At 43.0% G+C, this 16,433-nt stretch overlaps 1 protein-coding gene across 2 annotated transcripts in view; it reads left to right on the forward strand.

The window, feature by feature from the left end:
- Window positions 1–1,391: 1,391 nt before the first annotated feature.
- FNIP2 (folliculin interacting protein 2) overlaps window positions 1,392–16,433 on the forward strand; it is a 131,177-nt gene continuing 116,135 nt past the window's right edge. For both annotated transcript variants that reach the window (XM_066279899.1, XM_066279929.1), the window contains exon 1: window positions 1,392–1,525. In XM_066279899.1, coding sequence (XP_066135996.1) covers window positions 1,413–1,525 — 113 coding nt within the window. In that variant the 5' untranslated portion in view covers window positions 1,392–1,412. The remainder of the gene's footprint in view (window positions 1,526–16,433) is intronic.

Below are 16,433 nucleotides of genomic sequence, written 5' to 3' on the forward strand. Positions count from 1 at the left end.
TGTGCCCCAGCCAGGAATCCAACCCGGGACTCCTGCACGCCAGGCTGACGCTCTACCACTGAGCCATCCGGCCAGGGCAAGATGAGAGATTTTTGATTACTTGTATTTGCTTCTGAGTCTCCACGGGTCCTCCTCTGATCAAGTCTAACAATCAGGTTAAAATCTGTTCACTGCTGATGAAGAAGCAGCCGGGAGAGGCAGGGTCGGAATCTTACTAATTTTTACGCCCATCATCAGAAAAGTTGGGGAGCTAACATTACAGGCCTAGACTGAGAAGCTGATTTGGGTCTGGCAAGTTTTTTCATCACCACGGCTTTTGAAGAGTTCTTCACGGGGGCTGAAGTTCTCACGGAGATTGGGAGGGACTGGGAATTAAAGTGAACTCAAATACAGCTCCTTTCCCCAAACCAAATAATATCTGTCGTTGATACCAGATTATGTGCCTTGACTGTTAAATCTATATTGGCATAGCATTCCCGTGTTATAAAACAGTTTCTAAATCTATGTAGTCAATTTCCTGTGTTCACTTTCACAGGCAACTTTTTATGTAACTATGGTATGGTAGCCCACAATGCCAAACAGAGCAAATGATTCAAATAAAAAGAAAAAAAAAAAAACCCACAAAGAAATCTAATCTGGGTACGATAGAAACAAGACAACACCTTCGGTATTGTGAGATTCAAATGAGCCCAGTAAAACAGCAACCTCGTGCATTAAACTCCCCCCCCCCCCCCTCTGGCACACGCTTTCTATTAACGAGCCCTTGCACCTGCACAAAGCGAGGACTCAAGTTCACGGGCTTTGTCTCAATAGAACAAAGATCGGCCCAGGGGCTCCCTCGCTGTTTGGAAATAAAGGCGCCGCCTCGGGAACCCCGGAAGCAACCCGAGTTGCGCCCCTGCGGCTCCCACCCTGGCTGCGGCGTCCGCCCCCGCCCCGCCCGTCGGGTCCCTTTAAGCACCGCGTGCGCCTCCGCCCCCGCCCCCCGTGCCGCGAGCACGGGGCCGCCCGATCCGGGCAGCGCCTCCCGCCGGGGTTACGTGAGCCCGGGGCGGGCAACCACCAGACCAATGGCCGCCGCCGGGGCGGCCGAGCTCCTCCCGCGCGGCCGCCGCCGCCGCCGTGGTGGAGCTGCGGGCTCCTCCCGCAGGAGATAACTGTCAGCGTGCGAGGCGGCGGCGGCGCGGGCCGGCTCCGTCATATGACCGGCCGCCGGCGGCGCCGGCACCCAGCAGAGTTACTCAGCCGCAGCGGCCCCGCGCTCCCGCGAGGCTGGGCGGCCGCGCCGCCGCCAGCGCCACCGCCTCCGCCGCCGCGATGGCCCCGCCGCCGCGGCCGCCGCCCCCGGCTGCGCGCTGAGCCGCCGACCCCCGGAGCGCCACGGCCGGAGCCGCAGCGGCGGCGGCAGCATCATGGCCCCAACCCTGCTCCAGAAGCTCTTCAACAAAAAGGGCAGCGGCGGCGGCGGCAGCTCCGCGCCGGGGTCTGCCCAGGGCAGGGCTCCCAAGGAAGGACCCGCCTTTAGGTGAGGGGGCGCCGGGGGCGAAGCTGGCGCGGGACCGGAGTTGGCTGCGGTGCCCGCGGGATGGGAGGAGAAGTGGAGTGGGCTGCCCTGGGACGGCGCAGCCCTCGGCCGGCACGGGGTCCCGGGGCTTGTCATCGGGGACGCACCTCATCCGAGAGTGGCCCCGAAACCCCCGTGACCCGGAGGGTCCCTCCTGTCTTTTTCCCCACCACTCAGGGCCCCTTCTTCCTTTCCGAGTTGTTGCTCGCGGTTCCCGGGCGTGCGCTGGCGTGGCCTTGCAGGTGGGGGATTGGCCGGGAATTGGGGGGAACCCCTTCCCGGCAGAGCTGCCTGGGCGCTGCAAAGCTCTGAGCTGTCATTTTGAGGGCAGCTCCAACCTATTGTGTACGTGACAGTATTTTGAAGTTGTAAAGGAGCAACAGTCACGAGGAAGGCATCTTCCTCCTTCCTTGCTGTATATGGAAAGCTCGCAATGGATGAATAAAAGTAAGTGGTTTCAGCATCATTTGGGAGGTTGATGCCACATGAAGAGTAAAATGCTTTTATGAAATGGCTGAGATTTAAATTTCACGAAGCTGGTGCTTATAGTTAATACATTAGACCTCTGAACACACACCTTTGCATAATAATGCTAGCATTTATGGAGCGTTGAGGATCTGAAATGCTTTATGTCGATTGCTCATTACAGCCTTGTGAGGTCGGTGCTGTTTTAATTCCCATTTTACAGATGAGGAAACTTAAAGTTGCAGAGAACTTAAACAGTTTGCCCAAGATGCACAGCTGTACTGGCAAAGCCTGCGTTTTGGCCATAGTGTGACCACAGAATCCAGTCTTTAAAATCTCTTTGCTCTTCTGCTTTCAAGGGTTAAATTAACTTTTAAAAGATGCCTTAAAATGCACACTTAGGTTGGGAAATTCATTTGTTTACGTTCAACAGTTTTTTTTTTTCCAGCAAAGTTTTTTTATTGAGCATCTACTTCCACTGTAACGCTCAGCTAAGGTGTTTTTTGTCGAAAATGTCTTGCAAAAGCAGGTTATTATTAAATAAGTCTAGTCCAAGTGTAATAAACCTTTTAAAACTTTAAGGTGTTAAGAGAAAATTTTGTGCCAAGTTTTATATTCTAGGGTTTACTTTCCTTGATTTCCATTCATTTAAAGCACACACAACCCCTCACTGCATTTATATGAACATTGAATATCAATATTTTGTATGGATAGTGTGGGTGCGGGTTTGTGGTGGTGTTTGGAAGGTCAATTGCGAGGACTTTAAAGTGCCTTAGTTAAATTCTCATATTTTCTTTAGGCTAACTGAATCCTTATAACTTGAGTAGGGAATCCTATTCCTTTTGCTACTTTGAGTATTAGTGATGTTGTGTTCCTTCTCAGAATGGTAGAATTACTTCAGAATCAAGGTGTGTAATTTCTTCTCTTCCCTTTTAGTAACCCAGACATCATCAAGGAACAAAGCCTGCAGAGAAAAGGGCATGTGTGTTACAGGTGTCTTTACTTTGGCAGCTATTTGTCAAGGGCAATTGAAGCCATTTCAGTGCTAGTGGGGATAGAAAGTTGAGTGACATTGTCATTGTTTCCGCTCTCTCTGCCCAGTCGCCCACCATCATTTCCTCTGTCCACAAGTTTGAGTGTATTTTGAACAAAAACATTGTGGCTATATTTAGGGCCTGGCCATATTAGGGAAATTGATTCCCACTTGGTGGGAACATTATCAGTGTGGAGTTCTGACTTTCCATTGGTGTCTGATGAAGATCACAAAATTGTGCCAAGGACTGTTCTTTTTTAATTGACCTCATTCGGATTTTCTGCAAGTGTTTGAGGTATATGTCTTTGAGAGATTTGGAGATCTCAGTTGCCTATCTCACTTGATGAAGGCCCTCCAGCGGTGTCCCTGCTAGGGGTCATGTGAAGCAGCAGACGTCACCTAGCATGTGTTTTTGGGAGAAAGAGATGCCTCAATCAAGGTATAAGGTGCCTTTGGGAGCCCACTTTGTAGTTGAATAGCTTTCAAGAAATTAAGCTAAATTCCTTAGGTTACAAGTCTAGTATTCCTGATACAGATTTGAATTTGTATTTAAATACAGGATGCAACTTGTAGATCCTGAGAATTGAAAGGTCCCCTGAAGATTCAGGTAGACTTTCTGGGCAGTTTTGTAGCATGTATTGCCATATATTTTTGAGAAAAACCTAAGTTAGAATAGGATTTTTATACACACACACACACACACACACATAAATGTGTGTATCAACTATATATGTGTGTGTGTATCTTTTTGTTTTAGAGTTTGTGGAAGCCTTTTATATGTTTTTTCTTTCTGTGTGGACTTGGACTAGGTAATTGAAGCTTTTCCCCATGCCTCTGAGTGTTTTCTCTTCATCAAGTTTCGCCCTGGATGTTACTTTGCTCACTCTTGAGCACTTCCTAGTCACTTCCCTGGGTTTCTTCCTGTTCTCTCACTCCTCCAGTTTACACATACTGTGGTTGATCAGAGAGGAAATTTGTTGTCCAGTATAAGCAGCTTCTGTCACTGGTCATCGTCAGATCTTCATGTTTTTTGGCATTCCATCTAAAAAGAGAATCATCACAGTGAATAGTCTTTCCCTAAGAGTATTTCTTTTAGGATCTTGACAAAAAGCCGTTTTCTTCATAGCTTTGAGGCAAGAGGTTGCTAGGAAAGCAGAAAGGGAACCAAAAGAGATTGAATTTACATGTTTGGGAACAGTAGTTAGGAACACTCTATGATTATGGTATTTGTGAAGAGTAAGCTCTGTTTAAAGTTATAAAATTGCATTGTGGTCTCGAAATTGGAGAGGATTCCCTATTTGCTGGTCTTCAGAATGCTTTCACTTCTAATTAAGTGATACATAAATATATAGTTGAATAACCCTTTGTTCCAGAAGGATAAATTAGAACAAAAAGAGATTATTTGTGTAGTGGCTGAAATCAGAACTAGAATTGGGTTCTTAGTTACTTGGGATTTAAGGTCAGCATGTTCATTTAGGAGTTTTTAAAAGCCAGGGTATTCTCAGTGACATGCATGTCTGGTTCAAGTTTGAAGTTTTATCTTAAAAAGTTTTTTAAAATGTCTCTGGTGAATTAGTGGACTAGTTTCCACCTAAAATGTCTATGTAATGGGGAGATAAGAAAGAAAGATCATGGGTTATCAAATGTTTTATTTTAAACCAGTTAGATGAAGTGAGTAAGCATATATATTGCTTGGATATGAGGAGTAAATAAAAGCATTTCAGCTACTTGGTAGCTAGCTGTGTCAATGCTGGAAAAAGTGGGCTCTGCTCCTTCCCTCCCCTCCCATCCTGAATGGCCTAGTTAGTGCTAATCCAAGGTCTCCCAGAACAATGTTAAGTAATCTGTTACCAGGTTAGTATAAATATAATTTAATCCACTTGTCATCATTACAGAATAGCATCTGATGCTCATGTGCTGGTGGTTTTGTGCTCCACCTGTACGATTCAGGGTAGGACACCCTCGGTCCTGCCTACTGGAGTATGCAGTTTAAAGGACCCTAGTTGATACACCAAGGTGAATAAACAGCAAATAACACATTGGCAACAATAACAAGAAGATAACTTGAACACTGATAAAGAGTAAATCTTTAAGTGCAGGGTTGAGAACTCGCTACACTCACCCTCAGTCTGACTGAGGGCAGGACCAGGACTTACTCTTCTCTCCCGAAGAGAGTTTTATCCTGGGCTGCTGCTTCTCCAGCCCTCCCATCACCAACTCCCAGGATACAAAGCATTTCTAATGACATTTTTCTGAGGTAGGGTGGAGAATATTCTGAAAAAAAACACAGCTGAGTTCCACTGTACTCATATTTTTAATGCCTATAAGAAACATGTGACACATAAATAGTTTTGATCTCTTTAATACTTTTGAAAAGACTTCCTGGGTGTATCCTTCCTTGCCTGCCATTTTGTGTGTCAGAACCCTCATGGCATCGCATCGCCTTGCCCAGAAGCGTGCCCACTGCGGGGGGGGGGGGCTGTCAGAGATTTTTGGCAGAAGTAAGGAAGGGACTGACTTCCATCTAATGCTGCAGGTTCTGTTAAAAGCCTGTGGGAGGCAAATTAAGGAGACCATTGATTTACTCCTTTACATAGTGAGTGAGGAGGCAGTGAGTTTGGAAACCTTTTGAAAAGAATGAAATGCAATACGAAATGATTGAAATAGTACCAAGAGCCTTTTTTTTTTAATTGTTTTATTTTTTAATTTTTTTACAGAGACAGAGAGAGGGATAAACAGGGACAGACAGACAGGAACGGAGAGATGAGAAGCATCAATGATTAGTTTTTCGTTGCGTGTTGCGACACCTTAGTCGTTCACTGATTGCTTTCTCATATGTGCCTTGACCGCGAGCCTTCAGCAGACCAAGTAACCCCTTGCTCAAGCCAGCGACCTTGGGCTCAAGCTGGTGAGCTTTTGCTCAAACCAGATGAGCCCGCATTCAAGCTGGCAACCTCGGGGTCTCGAACCTGGGTCTTTTGCATCCCAGTCCGACGCTCTATCCACTGCGCCACCTCCTGGTCAGGCCCAAGAGCCTTTTAAGTCATGGAGTTCAGTATTGTTCATTTTGAAGCTTTACTAAAATAGAATCCGTTTTCAGAATGACTCTATGTAAAGGACAACAGATTATATATTCATTAAATACACAGATCTGTTTTTTTTCTTACTGTAGATGGGAGACTTGAGGTAGAACTGAGGTGACCTGTTTTTATTTACCTTGATATTGTCAGTGTTAAAATGGAGACCCACGGTGTTCAGAGGGGTGTCGGAGACACTCAGCAGACAGGAACTCAGACCTGGATGGAGGCAACTGAAAGTTCAGAAATATTATTAAGACTCTGGTGTATTAGTTTTTCAGAATTATTTGCAAGTTTTTTAAAAATCAAGAATAAAGTCTTATTTAGTGATAGAGAGAAATTTGTTAAACAGATGATACAGCCACACAATAGATGATACTCTGCAGCAGCCAAATATGTATATATACACACACACACATTATACACACACCCACACACCATATACCTCTGATATATACACACACACCATATATACACACACATCATACACACGCACACACCATATATACACACGCACGCACACAAACACACCCCATATACACAAATACACTTATGTATATATTCAGACACGGAAATGTGTTCTTAATAGAAAAAGTAAAAAGTTATAAACAGATGAATAATATTTAAAATAGGAGCATGTAATTTGATTATGCACATGTGGACAAGGATTAGGAACATTTTACACCAGCATATTAACAGGGGTTGCCAAAGCACTTGTGAAACTTTTTTTTTTTCCACAGAGACAGAGAGAGAGTCAGAGAGAGAGATAGATAGGGACAGACAAACAGGAACAGAGAGAGATGAGAAGCATCAATCATCAGTTTTTCATTGCGACACCTTAGTTGTTCATTGATTGCTTTCTCATATGTGTCTTAATCGTGGGCTACAGCAGACCGAGTAACCCCTTGCTTGAGCCAGCGACCTTGGGTCCAAGCTGGTGAGGTTTGCTCAAACCAGATGAGCCTGTGCTCAAGCTGGTGACCTTGGAGTCTCGAACCTGGGTCCTCCGCATCCCAGTCTGACGCTCTATCCACTGCGCCACCACCTGGTCAGCGTAAAACTTTTGTTTTACTCTTTTGTGTTTTATTTTTTTGTTGTTGGTATTTTAGATTTTTCTCTAAGAAATTTACATTACTTTCATAATTAAAATTATTTTAAATGTGCCTGACCTGTAGTGGTGCAGTGAATAAGGGGTCTTCCTGGATCGCTGAGGTTGCTGTTTCGAAACATGGGGCTTGTTGGGTCAAGGCACATAGGGAGTTAATGCTTCCTGCTCCTCCCTCCCTTCTCTCTCCCTTCTCTCTCTCTCTCTCTCTCTCTCTCTCTCTCTCTCTCTCTTTCCCCTTCTCTAAAATGAATAAATAAAATCTTAAAAAAATTATTTTAAATGTTAAATTGTCTTTGGGGTGTTTTACACTATGAAGAAAAGAGTCAGAATAATATGCGGAGAAAATTGATTTGAATAAAAACTCATAGAATTTTTCCTTTTTATTAAAATAACTGGTAGTTGCTGTTATGAAAAGTAATATGCTGTGAATTTTAATGTGCTTAACACCTCAGTTCACTGTCAATCTTAGGAGGCCAATTTAATTGGTGATGCTGATAGTTGTAGGCAACACACCCGTGCACAAGTTTTACTAGTCTGGCGGAGCCACTGTCCACCCCCCACCCCCCCCCCCCCCCCCCCCCCCCCCGCCTTAGAGCCCAGTGTAGTCTTCATCCAGGCAGGTCTCGAGTTAGTGATCAAGAGAGCTCTAATTAATATGTATTTTAAATATGCTTATTAAAACGTGACGCAACTTTTTAGATTTGGGGAAAACTTGGGTAAGTTAAGGGCATTGGCTTGAATGTATTTAAAGCTAAAACATGCATTATAATTTTAAATTCTGAATTGATCATGTTACACATCGTTATTTGACTTGGTAGGTGGTCTTGCGAGATGGCCTGGGCACGTGGTCTTTTAATGCAACTATAGATCTAAAGAGAGCATTGTTGTTGTGGCTTTAGGTTGTGTTTCTCATGGTTCGCTTGTGAGGTCAGTTTAAGGAAACCACTTTGCTGTTGTGTTTCCTTGGCAAAGGAAGTTGTGAGATTGTCCTTGCCCTCATCAAGTGCTTTGGCTGCCCGCGTGAACCCCTGGTGGGTGAATCTGATTTGGGAACTGGTCGGGTACTTATTTCTCCGGCCACTGTTTTTCTTGGTGTGGGCGAAAAGGAACAAATGTTTTATCCTGATTGTACACGTCCCTCGCCTAGTGTGAATTGTTCAGCTTGCGCTATGAGATCATGTCCTTGGCTGTACAAGTCAGTCTTCCCCTTTGCGTATAACGGTGCTGAATTATTCGGTGAGTTTCTACTTACCAGCGTGCGTTCTTTATCTCAGGTTTGTAAAAAATGATTATTATGTAAAAGAGGAAAAACAGGATGGACTTTTCCAGTTAACTGGGCATAAAATAGTGATTTCCCTCAACTCCACCCTGTCTGCAAATGGAACATCCATGACTCATTTCTCAGGGCCACACAGGCACTTTTGTCCCCAGTGCTTGAACGGGAGGGTGGGATGGGGATGGAAGGAGATGGGCTGGCATCCCACTTGTGTTCAGCCAGAGTCCGTCCAGCTGCCTTTATAATGGACTTCTGAGAAGGACAATGTGCCTTCTCACACATCATGCTACGTGTATTTTCTTATTGCACTTTCTGTTTGTGCCGAAATAATACAACATATTAAGTGCAATAAATACAGCCATTAATACTGTAATGCCCTGGAGTAAGTGTTGTATGGCACAGTGATCTTTCTCGTGCATAAGACTTGACTGTTAGCATTAGTCGGGTTCCCTGACTGTCATAGTCCTCTCTCTTTAACTGTATGCCTTTCATTTCTCTATATATTCAGAATATTTTCTAGTTACGTGTCCCCAAATCTTGTTGAATTTGTAGATTGTACTCTAGAATATGTGGCCAGCATAGTGATATAAAGAGATGCATGTACTGCTTTATGCAGATGATTTTATCACGAAACCTAAGATTTTTTTATCATAAATAAACAATTTGTGCCAGGTTTGTGGTGGAGCAGTGGATAGAGAGTCAGCCTGGAATGCTGAGGTCACTGGTTCGAAGCCCTGGGTTTGTCTGGTCAAGGCACATACGACAAGTAATCAATGAAGAACTAAGGGAAGCAACTGTGAGTTGATAACTCTCGTTCCCACCCACCCCTGTAAAACCAATACAGAAAATATTTTTAAAAATAAATAAATAATAATAAGCATATTGTTGTATCAATACAACATTGTTCAATAAATGATTGTTAGTGTTGGATTATTCACTGATGTTTAATCGAAAATGACCACCAGTTCATGGAGGGAGTCTTAAGTGAGAGTAATCAATAGTGCAGTAGGAATTCATCCTCTAAAATCTGAAGGGGAAGGATTGAAAACCTACATATCTGGTGAGGCCTTCAGTCTAGTCTCCAGTAAGGATAGGTGTTGTTGAAATGAAAGCTAATAATTTGAGTAAGCAACATATTGTCAACAGCCGTGTGTTTATGACAGAAATACTTTTCTGGGAAGATTCAGGGTCTGCTTATGAATGTACCCTACATTGCATTGTGTATATTAATATCAGCAGAAATTAAACATGTACATGAATTTACTTGGCAATTTAACACAACCTAAGAAATATACTAACTTCAGGAGTGTCTTCTTTTCCTTGGTTTAGGTATACTTGAGACCATGTAATCCTAAATGTGACGTCACCAAGATTTAATGGTCAAACAGTTATTGTTTAATTTTATTTATTTATGGGCTACTCTGGCCAAAAGGTATGTTTGTGTTTATTTAATATTTTATTCACAATATATTTCCAAGAGCACATTAACATTTACTTTGATAGTTTTACAAACAGAAAATTAAAATTTGTTTATAAAGGCACATAATACCAGTTTAATGGAATTGAGTGGATTTTTGCATTTCATTGGATAAATTCTACTAACTAAACTTTTCATTCGGTTGTCATGGCAACTCTGTTTTTTCACAGCTTGAGGACAAGTTAGATGTTCACCGGCACATTCCTCAAGGGATGAAACAGGTGTTGATTTAGGATGTGTTAGGAAGAAGCAACAGAATCCACAGTCTGATCAGCTCTGCCTTTCACACCTTATAAATACCTCAGATTGCCAACTCTCTCTCTGGTGTACCCAGGAAACTGGACATATTTTTCTTCTATATTACAGTTGAAAACTTAGAGGTGATGGGAAAAGAATTGAGTCTATCAGTGAGCTCTTAATTAACCATCCTTATTTACTCAAGATCTTTTATCAAGATGATTGAGAAATAGTGACAATATTTTTAAAGTTGCCACTTTAAAACATACATTTGAAAGTAATTGAATGAAATAAGAAAACATGTTATGGTTGGAGCACGCATATGGGAATTCTTCTAAACCCTAGCCCTGCCTTTGTGTCTGCAGTGCGTAATGCAGTGCTTGGCAGGAAGTTGTATTTAATGGAGTACCTGATGACTGAATGAAGTAAGAGTTTTTGCACACTGATGATCCCTAATGATTCTCGGTATTCCAGAATCTGATCTCTTGAAATATTAATGTGTTTTTGTTGTTGTAGGGAACTAGGGAACTGCCTTTCTTGGTGTTTCTGGCATGCATTGTGACATTTTTTGAAGGACGCTTGTTAAAATCTTTTCTTCTTACCATTAATATTAATGAATTGTTTTTCTGGTATCAAATTCAGAAGATAAATACTCTAAAGGGACCTGCCACCTCCTCAAAAAAAAAAAAAAAAGGAAGAAGAGATCCAGTTTTAAAGTCTCACAGCTATTGAACGTGACCGACCAAGAAAAAGTACCAGTATATATCTGCAAACCTCTGAAATTTAGCTGTGCTGTTAACATAAAATTCTGTCCTATACTTTTTAGATTTATTTGAATTGTTGTGTAGCTTGAAACTGAAATACATTATAGAATGAAATTAGCCAATTGGTTCTTTCAAATTTAAAATGCAGCACACTTAATTTTAAAAACAATATTGGTATTCTGAACTCTGCTGAAACTGCATGTTACATGAAGGAAGTGCTTTAGACAGAAGATGGAATCATCTTTCCATGTATGATTTTTCCATTTGAAAAAATAAAAATGGATTTATAAATGTGACATGTTCTTTAAGAAGAGTATAGTCCAGACTAACGTATCATCAATGGTGGCTGAAACTGTTTGAGGGAGCGATCTATGAGTAAACATTTTCCCTAAGCCTATCAGGCAGTGCCTGTTTGCTTTAGAATGGTACATTGAATAAATTAGTTGCTAGGGCAGAAGGAGGAGGTAGCAGGAACTCCTGTTTCTGCCCAAAGGGAGAAGGACCCTTGGTAGCCCTTGGTTGTTTTCAGGTGTGCAGGGCTCATGGTTGACCCTGTGAACACTGATACCTGGCCCCTGCTGTGGGATACTTACTATACATGGCTTAGTGCCATGTGTTCCTGAGAATTTGTTTATAGATTAAATTATAATCTTATTTTGTTCAACATCATTAATTTTTAAATGCACCTGAAAAAAAAATCAAGCAATGTAAAATGATATACATTGAACTGTGTCTCTCTATTCACACCCCTAATCTCTTTCCCCAAAGGCTACTATTATTATATGTTTCTTTTATATCCTTCCAGAAATATTCTGTGCAAATACAGGGGAAAAAATTCTCTCATTCACACAAAATGGTGGTTTTTGCTGTACATACACACTGTTTAGTGTTTTGCTAATAGTTGCCCAGTATTCCCTTGACTAAATGCATGTATAAAACTTTAACCTAGTCGTTCACAAGTTTGGATGGACATTAAAGTTAACTAAAGAGATTTGAAATGCTCACACCACTCTTTTAGAGATCCTGATATTTTTTTACAAGGACAGAGAGAAAGAGTCAGAGAGAGGGACAGACAGGAACGAAGAGAGATGAGAAGCATCAATCATCAGATTTTCATTGTGACACCTTAGTTGCTCATTGATTGCTTTCTCATATGTGCCTTGACCGTGGGGCTACAGCAGACTGAGTAACCCCTTGCTGGAGCCAGGGACCTTGGGTTCAAGCTGGTGAGCTTTGCTCAAGCCAGATGAGCCCACGCTGAAGCTGGCGACCTCGGGGTCTCGAACCTGGGTCCTCCGCATCCCAGTCTGACACTCTATCCACTGCGCCACCGCCTGGTCAGGCGAGAGATCCTGATTTAATTGGCCTGTGTCAGAGCCCACATGTCTGTCTTTATGAAACCCTCCCCAGATCTTTTTTTTTTTTTTTTTTTGTATTTTTCTGAAGCTGGAAACGGGGAGAGACAGACAGACTCCCGCATGCGCCCCACCTGGATCCACCCGGCACGCCCACCAGGGGCAACGCTCTGCCCACCAGGGGGCGATGCTCTGCCCCTCCGGGGGGTCTCCCTGCCACGACCAGAGCCACTCTAGCGCCTGGGGCAGAGGCCAAGGAGCCATCCCCAGCGCCCGGGCCATCTTTGCTCCAATGGAGCCTTGGCTGCGGGAGGGGAAGAGAGAGACAGAGAGGAAGGCGCGGCGGAGGGGTGGAGAAGCAAATGGGCGCTTCTCCTGTGTGCCCTGGCCGGGTATCGAACCCGGGTCCCCCGCATGCCAGGCCGACGCTCTACCGCTGAGCCAACCGGCCAGGGCCCCAGATCATTTTTATGTGCAGCCAAGCACACTGATTTTAACCAGTCCCCTATTGATGGATATATTTAGGATGTTTTCAGGCTTTTTGTTAGAGAGGGTATACTTCTGGGTCAGAAGATCCTTATGTATGTTTCTAGGATAAGGACCCAGGATGGAGTTCCTGCCCAGTTGCTCTTCAGAGACTTCCCTGTTTATACTCCTGTCACCAGCATAGTGACTATTAATGGAAATGACTGAAGTACCCTACAGCAGTGGTCCCCAACCTTTTTTGGGCCACGGACCGGTTTAATGTCAGAAAATATTTTCACGGACCAGCCTTTAGGGTGGGATGGATAAGTGTATCACGTGACTGAGACAAGCGTCAAGGGATGTAACAGAGGGAATGTAACAGAGGGAATCTGGTCATTTTTAAAAAATAAAATATCGTTCAGACCTAAATATAAATAAAACGGAAATAATGTAAGTTATTTATTCTTTCTCTGTGGACCGGTACCAAATGGCCCACGGACCAGTACCGGTCCGCGGCACGGGGGTTGGGGACCACTGCCCTATAGGAACAATGCTGGTGGGGTGGTGAAACTCTGACCTAGGGCACTCTTGGTAGTGTTGCTCACTTGTCTAGTTCAGTTTCTGTGCCGATTGTTTTAAGCTCTTTTGCAATTTAATCTGGCTGTTCTGTGTAGACATAAAAATGCTCATACTTCTTTGACCCTAGTCATTTAAATGAAAAAAGTTCTGTGCATGAAGAAGTTGGATAAAAACAAATAAAAAAAATTTTGTGCATGGAGATATTCTTTAGACATTATCATTATAATGATAAAAATCTTTTAAAAATCATAATGGTTGTCTCAACAAGAAAGTGGCTAAATTGTGTTAGCTTCATGAGATATTATATGATGGTAAATGATTGAAGATTGTATTAATATAATCAAATTATTTATTTAATATACTATTAACATTATATAATTAAATATAACACTATTACTACATTGATTATATATAATTATTAATATAATTGACACATCAATATTTACTATAATGTTAATATAATCAAATGCTTGTTAAGTGAAAAAACCTAAACCAGTTAGGATGCACAAGATGAATATATTAAGAAAACATGTAAATGTATATAGCCTACCAAGAAAAGCAAAAATACAGCAGTTGATGTGGTATGGTAATGAACTTGCAGGTAAATATCCTTTTAAAAAATCCTTTATTATAAAATTGTGTGGATAAAAAATAAAATTAGGAGAAAATTTGTTTTATAATGCAAATAGCCATTTATGGTTTTAAAGAAGTATTTTCATCTTGTAAGTCTTGTTAATTAGTGGACATATTACAGAAGATAGATGTGTAAATGGCTTCTCTTTTTAAAAAAAATTTTTGTTTATTTATTTATTTATTTATTTGTATTTTTCTGAAGTTGGAAACGGGGAGGCAGTCAGACAGACTCCCGCATGCACCTGACCGGGATCCACCCGGCATGCCCACCAGGGGGAAATGCTCTGCCCATCTGGGGCATTGCCCTGTTGCAACCAGAGCCATTCTAGTGCCTGAGGCAGAGGCCATGGAGCCATCCTCAGTGCCCAGGCCAACTCTGCTCCAATGGAGCCTCAGCTGCGGGAGGAGAAGAGAGAGGAAGGGGTGGAGAAGCAGATGGGTGCTTTTCCTGTGTGCCCCGGCCAGGAATCGAACCTGGGACTCCTGCACGCCAGGCCGACGCTCTACCACTGAGCCAACCAGCCAGGGCCTATTTATTTATTTTTTACAGAGACAGAGAGTGAGTCAGAGAGAGGGATAGAGAGGTACAGACAGACAGGAATGGAGAGAGATGAGAAGCATCAATCATTAGTTTTTCATTGCGCGTTGCAACACCTTAGTTGTTCATTGATTGCTTTCTCATATGTGCCTTGACCGTGGGTCTTCAGCAGACCGAGTAACCCCTTGCTGGAGCCAGCGACCTTGGGTCCAAGCTGGTGAGCTTTGCTCAAACCAGATAAACCCGCGCTCAAGCTGGCGACCTCGGGTTCTTGAACCTGGGTCCTCTGCATCCCAGTCTGACGCTCTATTCACTGCGCCACCGCCTGGTCAGGCATAAATGGCTTCTCTTGATTGACGTGCCTGTAAATAGCTACTATTCAAGAATGTTAAAGAGACCCCTCTAACATCTACAGAATATAAAACCGTCCACCATGTGCTGGGCACTGCTGAGTGGCTTCTATCTACTCATCTCACTCATGTCTCACAGCTATGCTTTGAGCGTAGGTATAAGCTAATTTATAGATAAAAAATTTAGGCTTGATGGCGATTACTGAGTGCTTAACTAGTGACGCTGGGAACCCAAACCTTAGTCGGTGAATCTTTCCTACTACGGGATCTGTAGTCCCTCTCTACGGGTTAATATATTTGAACTACCACAGCAGTTAAGATTCTGTGGAGTTTTAAAGAAGTATGAGATCTAAATATTATTTCTAGGGAGCTTTCCATTTAATTGTACAAATACTAGATGTTGAGTTTATAAAAGGAATTGATACAAAGCAGTAGTTCAGGACCAGATCTCTGAAATCAGAGTAAGAAGAAAGGAAGAAGTGAGGGCTCTTTCGTCTAGCTGGTGGGGAAGGCTTTACCGAGCAGATAAGATCTGTGGGTGGGATTCAGAGGGTTGAGGAACGCAGACTCCTTCCCGTAGAGGTGTTTCTGGATTCATGAATGGCCTGTTCTTTGAAGTTAGAGTGCTCCTGGGAGGCAAGATCCATTGGGACCAGATTGTTCAGGGTCTTGCAAGCATTATTAAATTTAAGTTTTAAATTTAGGTGACCCCAAAGAGTATAGATGACCTTAGAGGTGACCTCAAAGTCTTCAGTCTAGACTTTGAGGCTTAATAGAGTAGGGACTCCCTTATGGATTTGTGTCTTCAAAGATCAGACCTGGCTCCTGCATTTACAGTATAGGGTATATTATCCCCACGGAGGTTTTTCCACCTCTACTTGGATATAAAATCACTTTTCTTTAAGGTTGTTCTGACTAGAGATAACATATGTCAGTCATACCTACTGCACAGTCCTTGGCACCTGTTACACATTTGAGAAGCATCAGCTCTTTTAACTCTGCCCTAAATATTATTTGTCTCTCCTTTCAGCTCCTTCAGCTACTTCCCAGTGCTAATCCTGTCTCAGATGGCGGGGAAATGGCCAGTAGCTCGTCTTTACCCGAAGATGGAGTTCCCCCTCCAAAGGCACTGGGGAGTCAGTGCACTTGTGGTAGTGGGTTGATGAAGCAGCTTGCTCAGCACAGGTCCCTTAACTTAAATGTTGGTGCTGGGATTCAAGTATGTGGTGTCAGTAAGCAGAACCGACATCCCTTCGTTCTCCCTCTGTCTCCCCATCCTGGACCTCTTTTATCTCCGAAGAGAAAATAAAACTAAAATAATAGAAAACGCCCTGCTCGTGCTTTGACAGTTTCCCATCTAGCCGGTGCCGAAATCCGTCTTTAATAAACCTATCAGATCTCTCTCTCAGACTTTATTTATTTAGAGCAGGTTTAGATTTGCATTAAAACCGGGAGGAAGGTACAGAGATGTCCCATATACCCCTACCTCCAAACATACCGAGCTTCCCTCAG

Source organism: Saccopteryx bilineata, chromosome 1, assembly GCF_036850765.1.
Source record: "Saccopteryx bilineata isolate mSacBil1 chromosome 1, mSacBil1_pri_phased_curated, whole genome shotgun sequence".
Lineage (NCBI taxonomy): Eukaryota > Metazoa > Chordata > Mammalia > Chiroptera > Emballonuridae > Saccopteryx > Saccopteryx bilineata.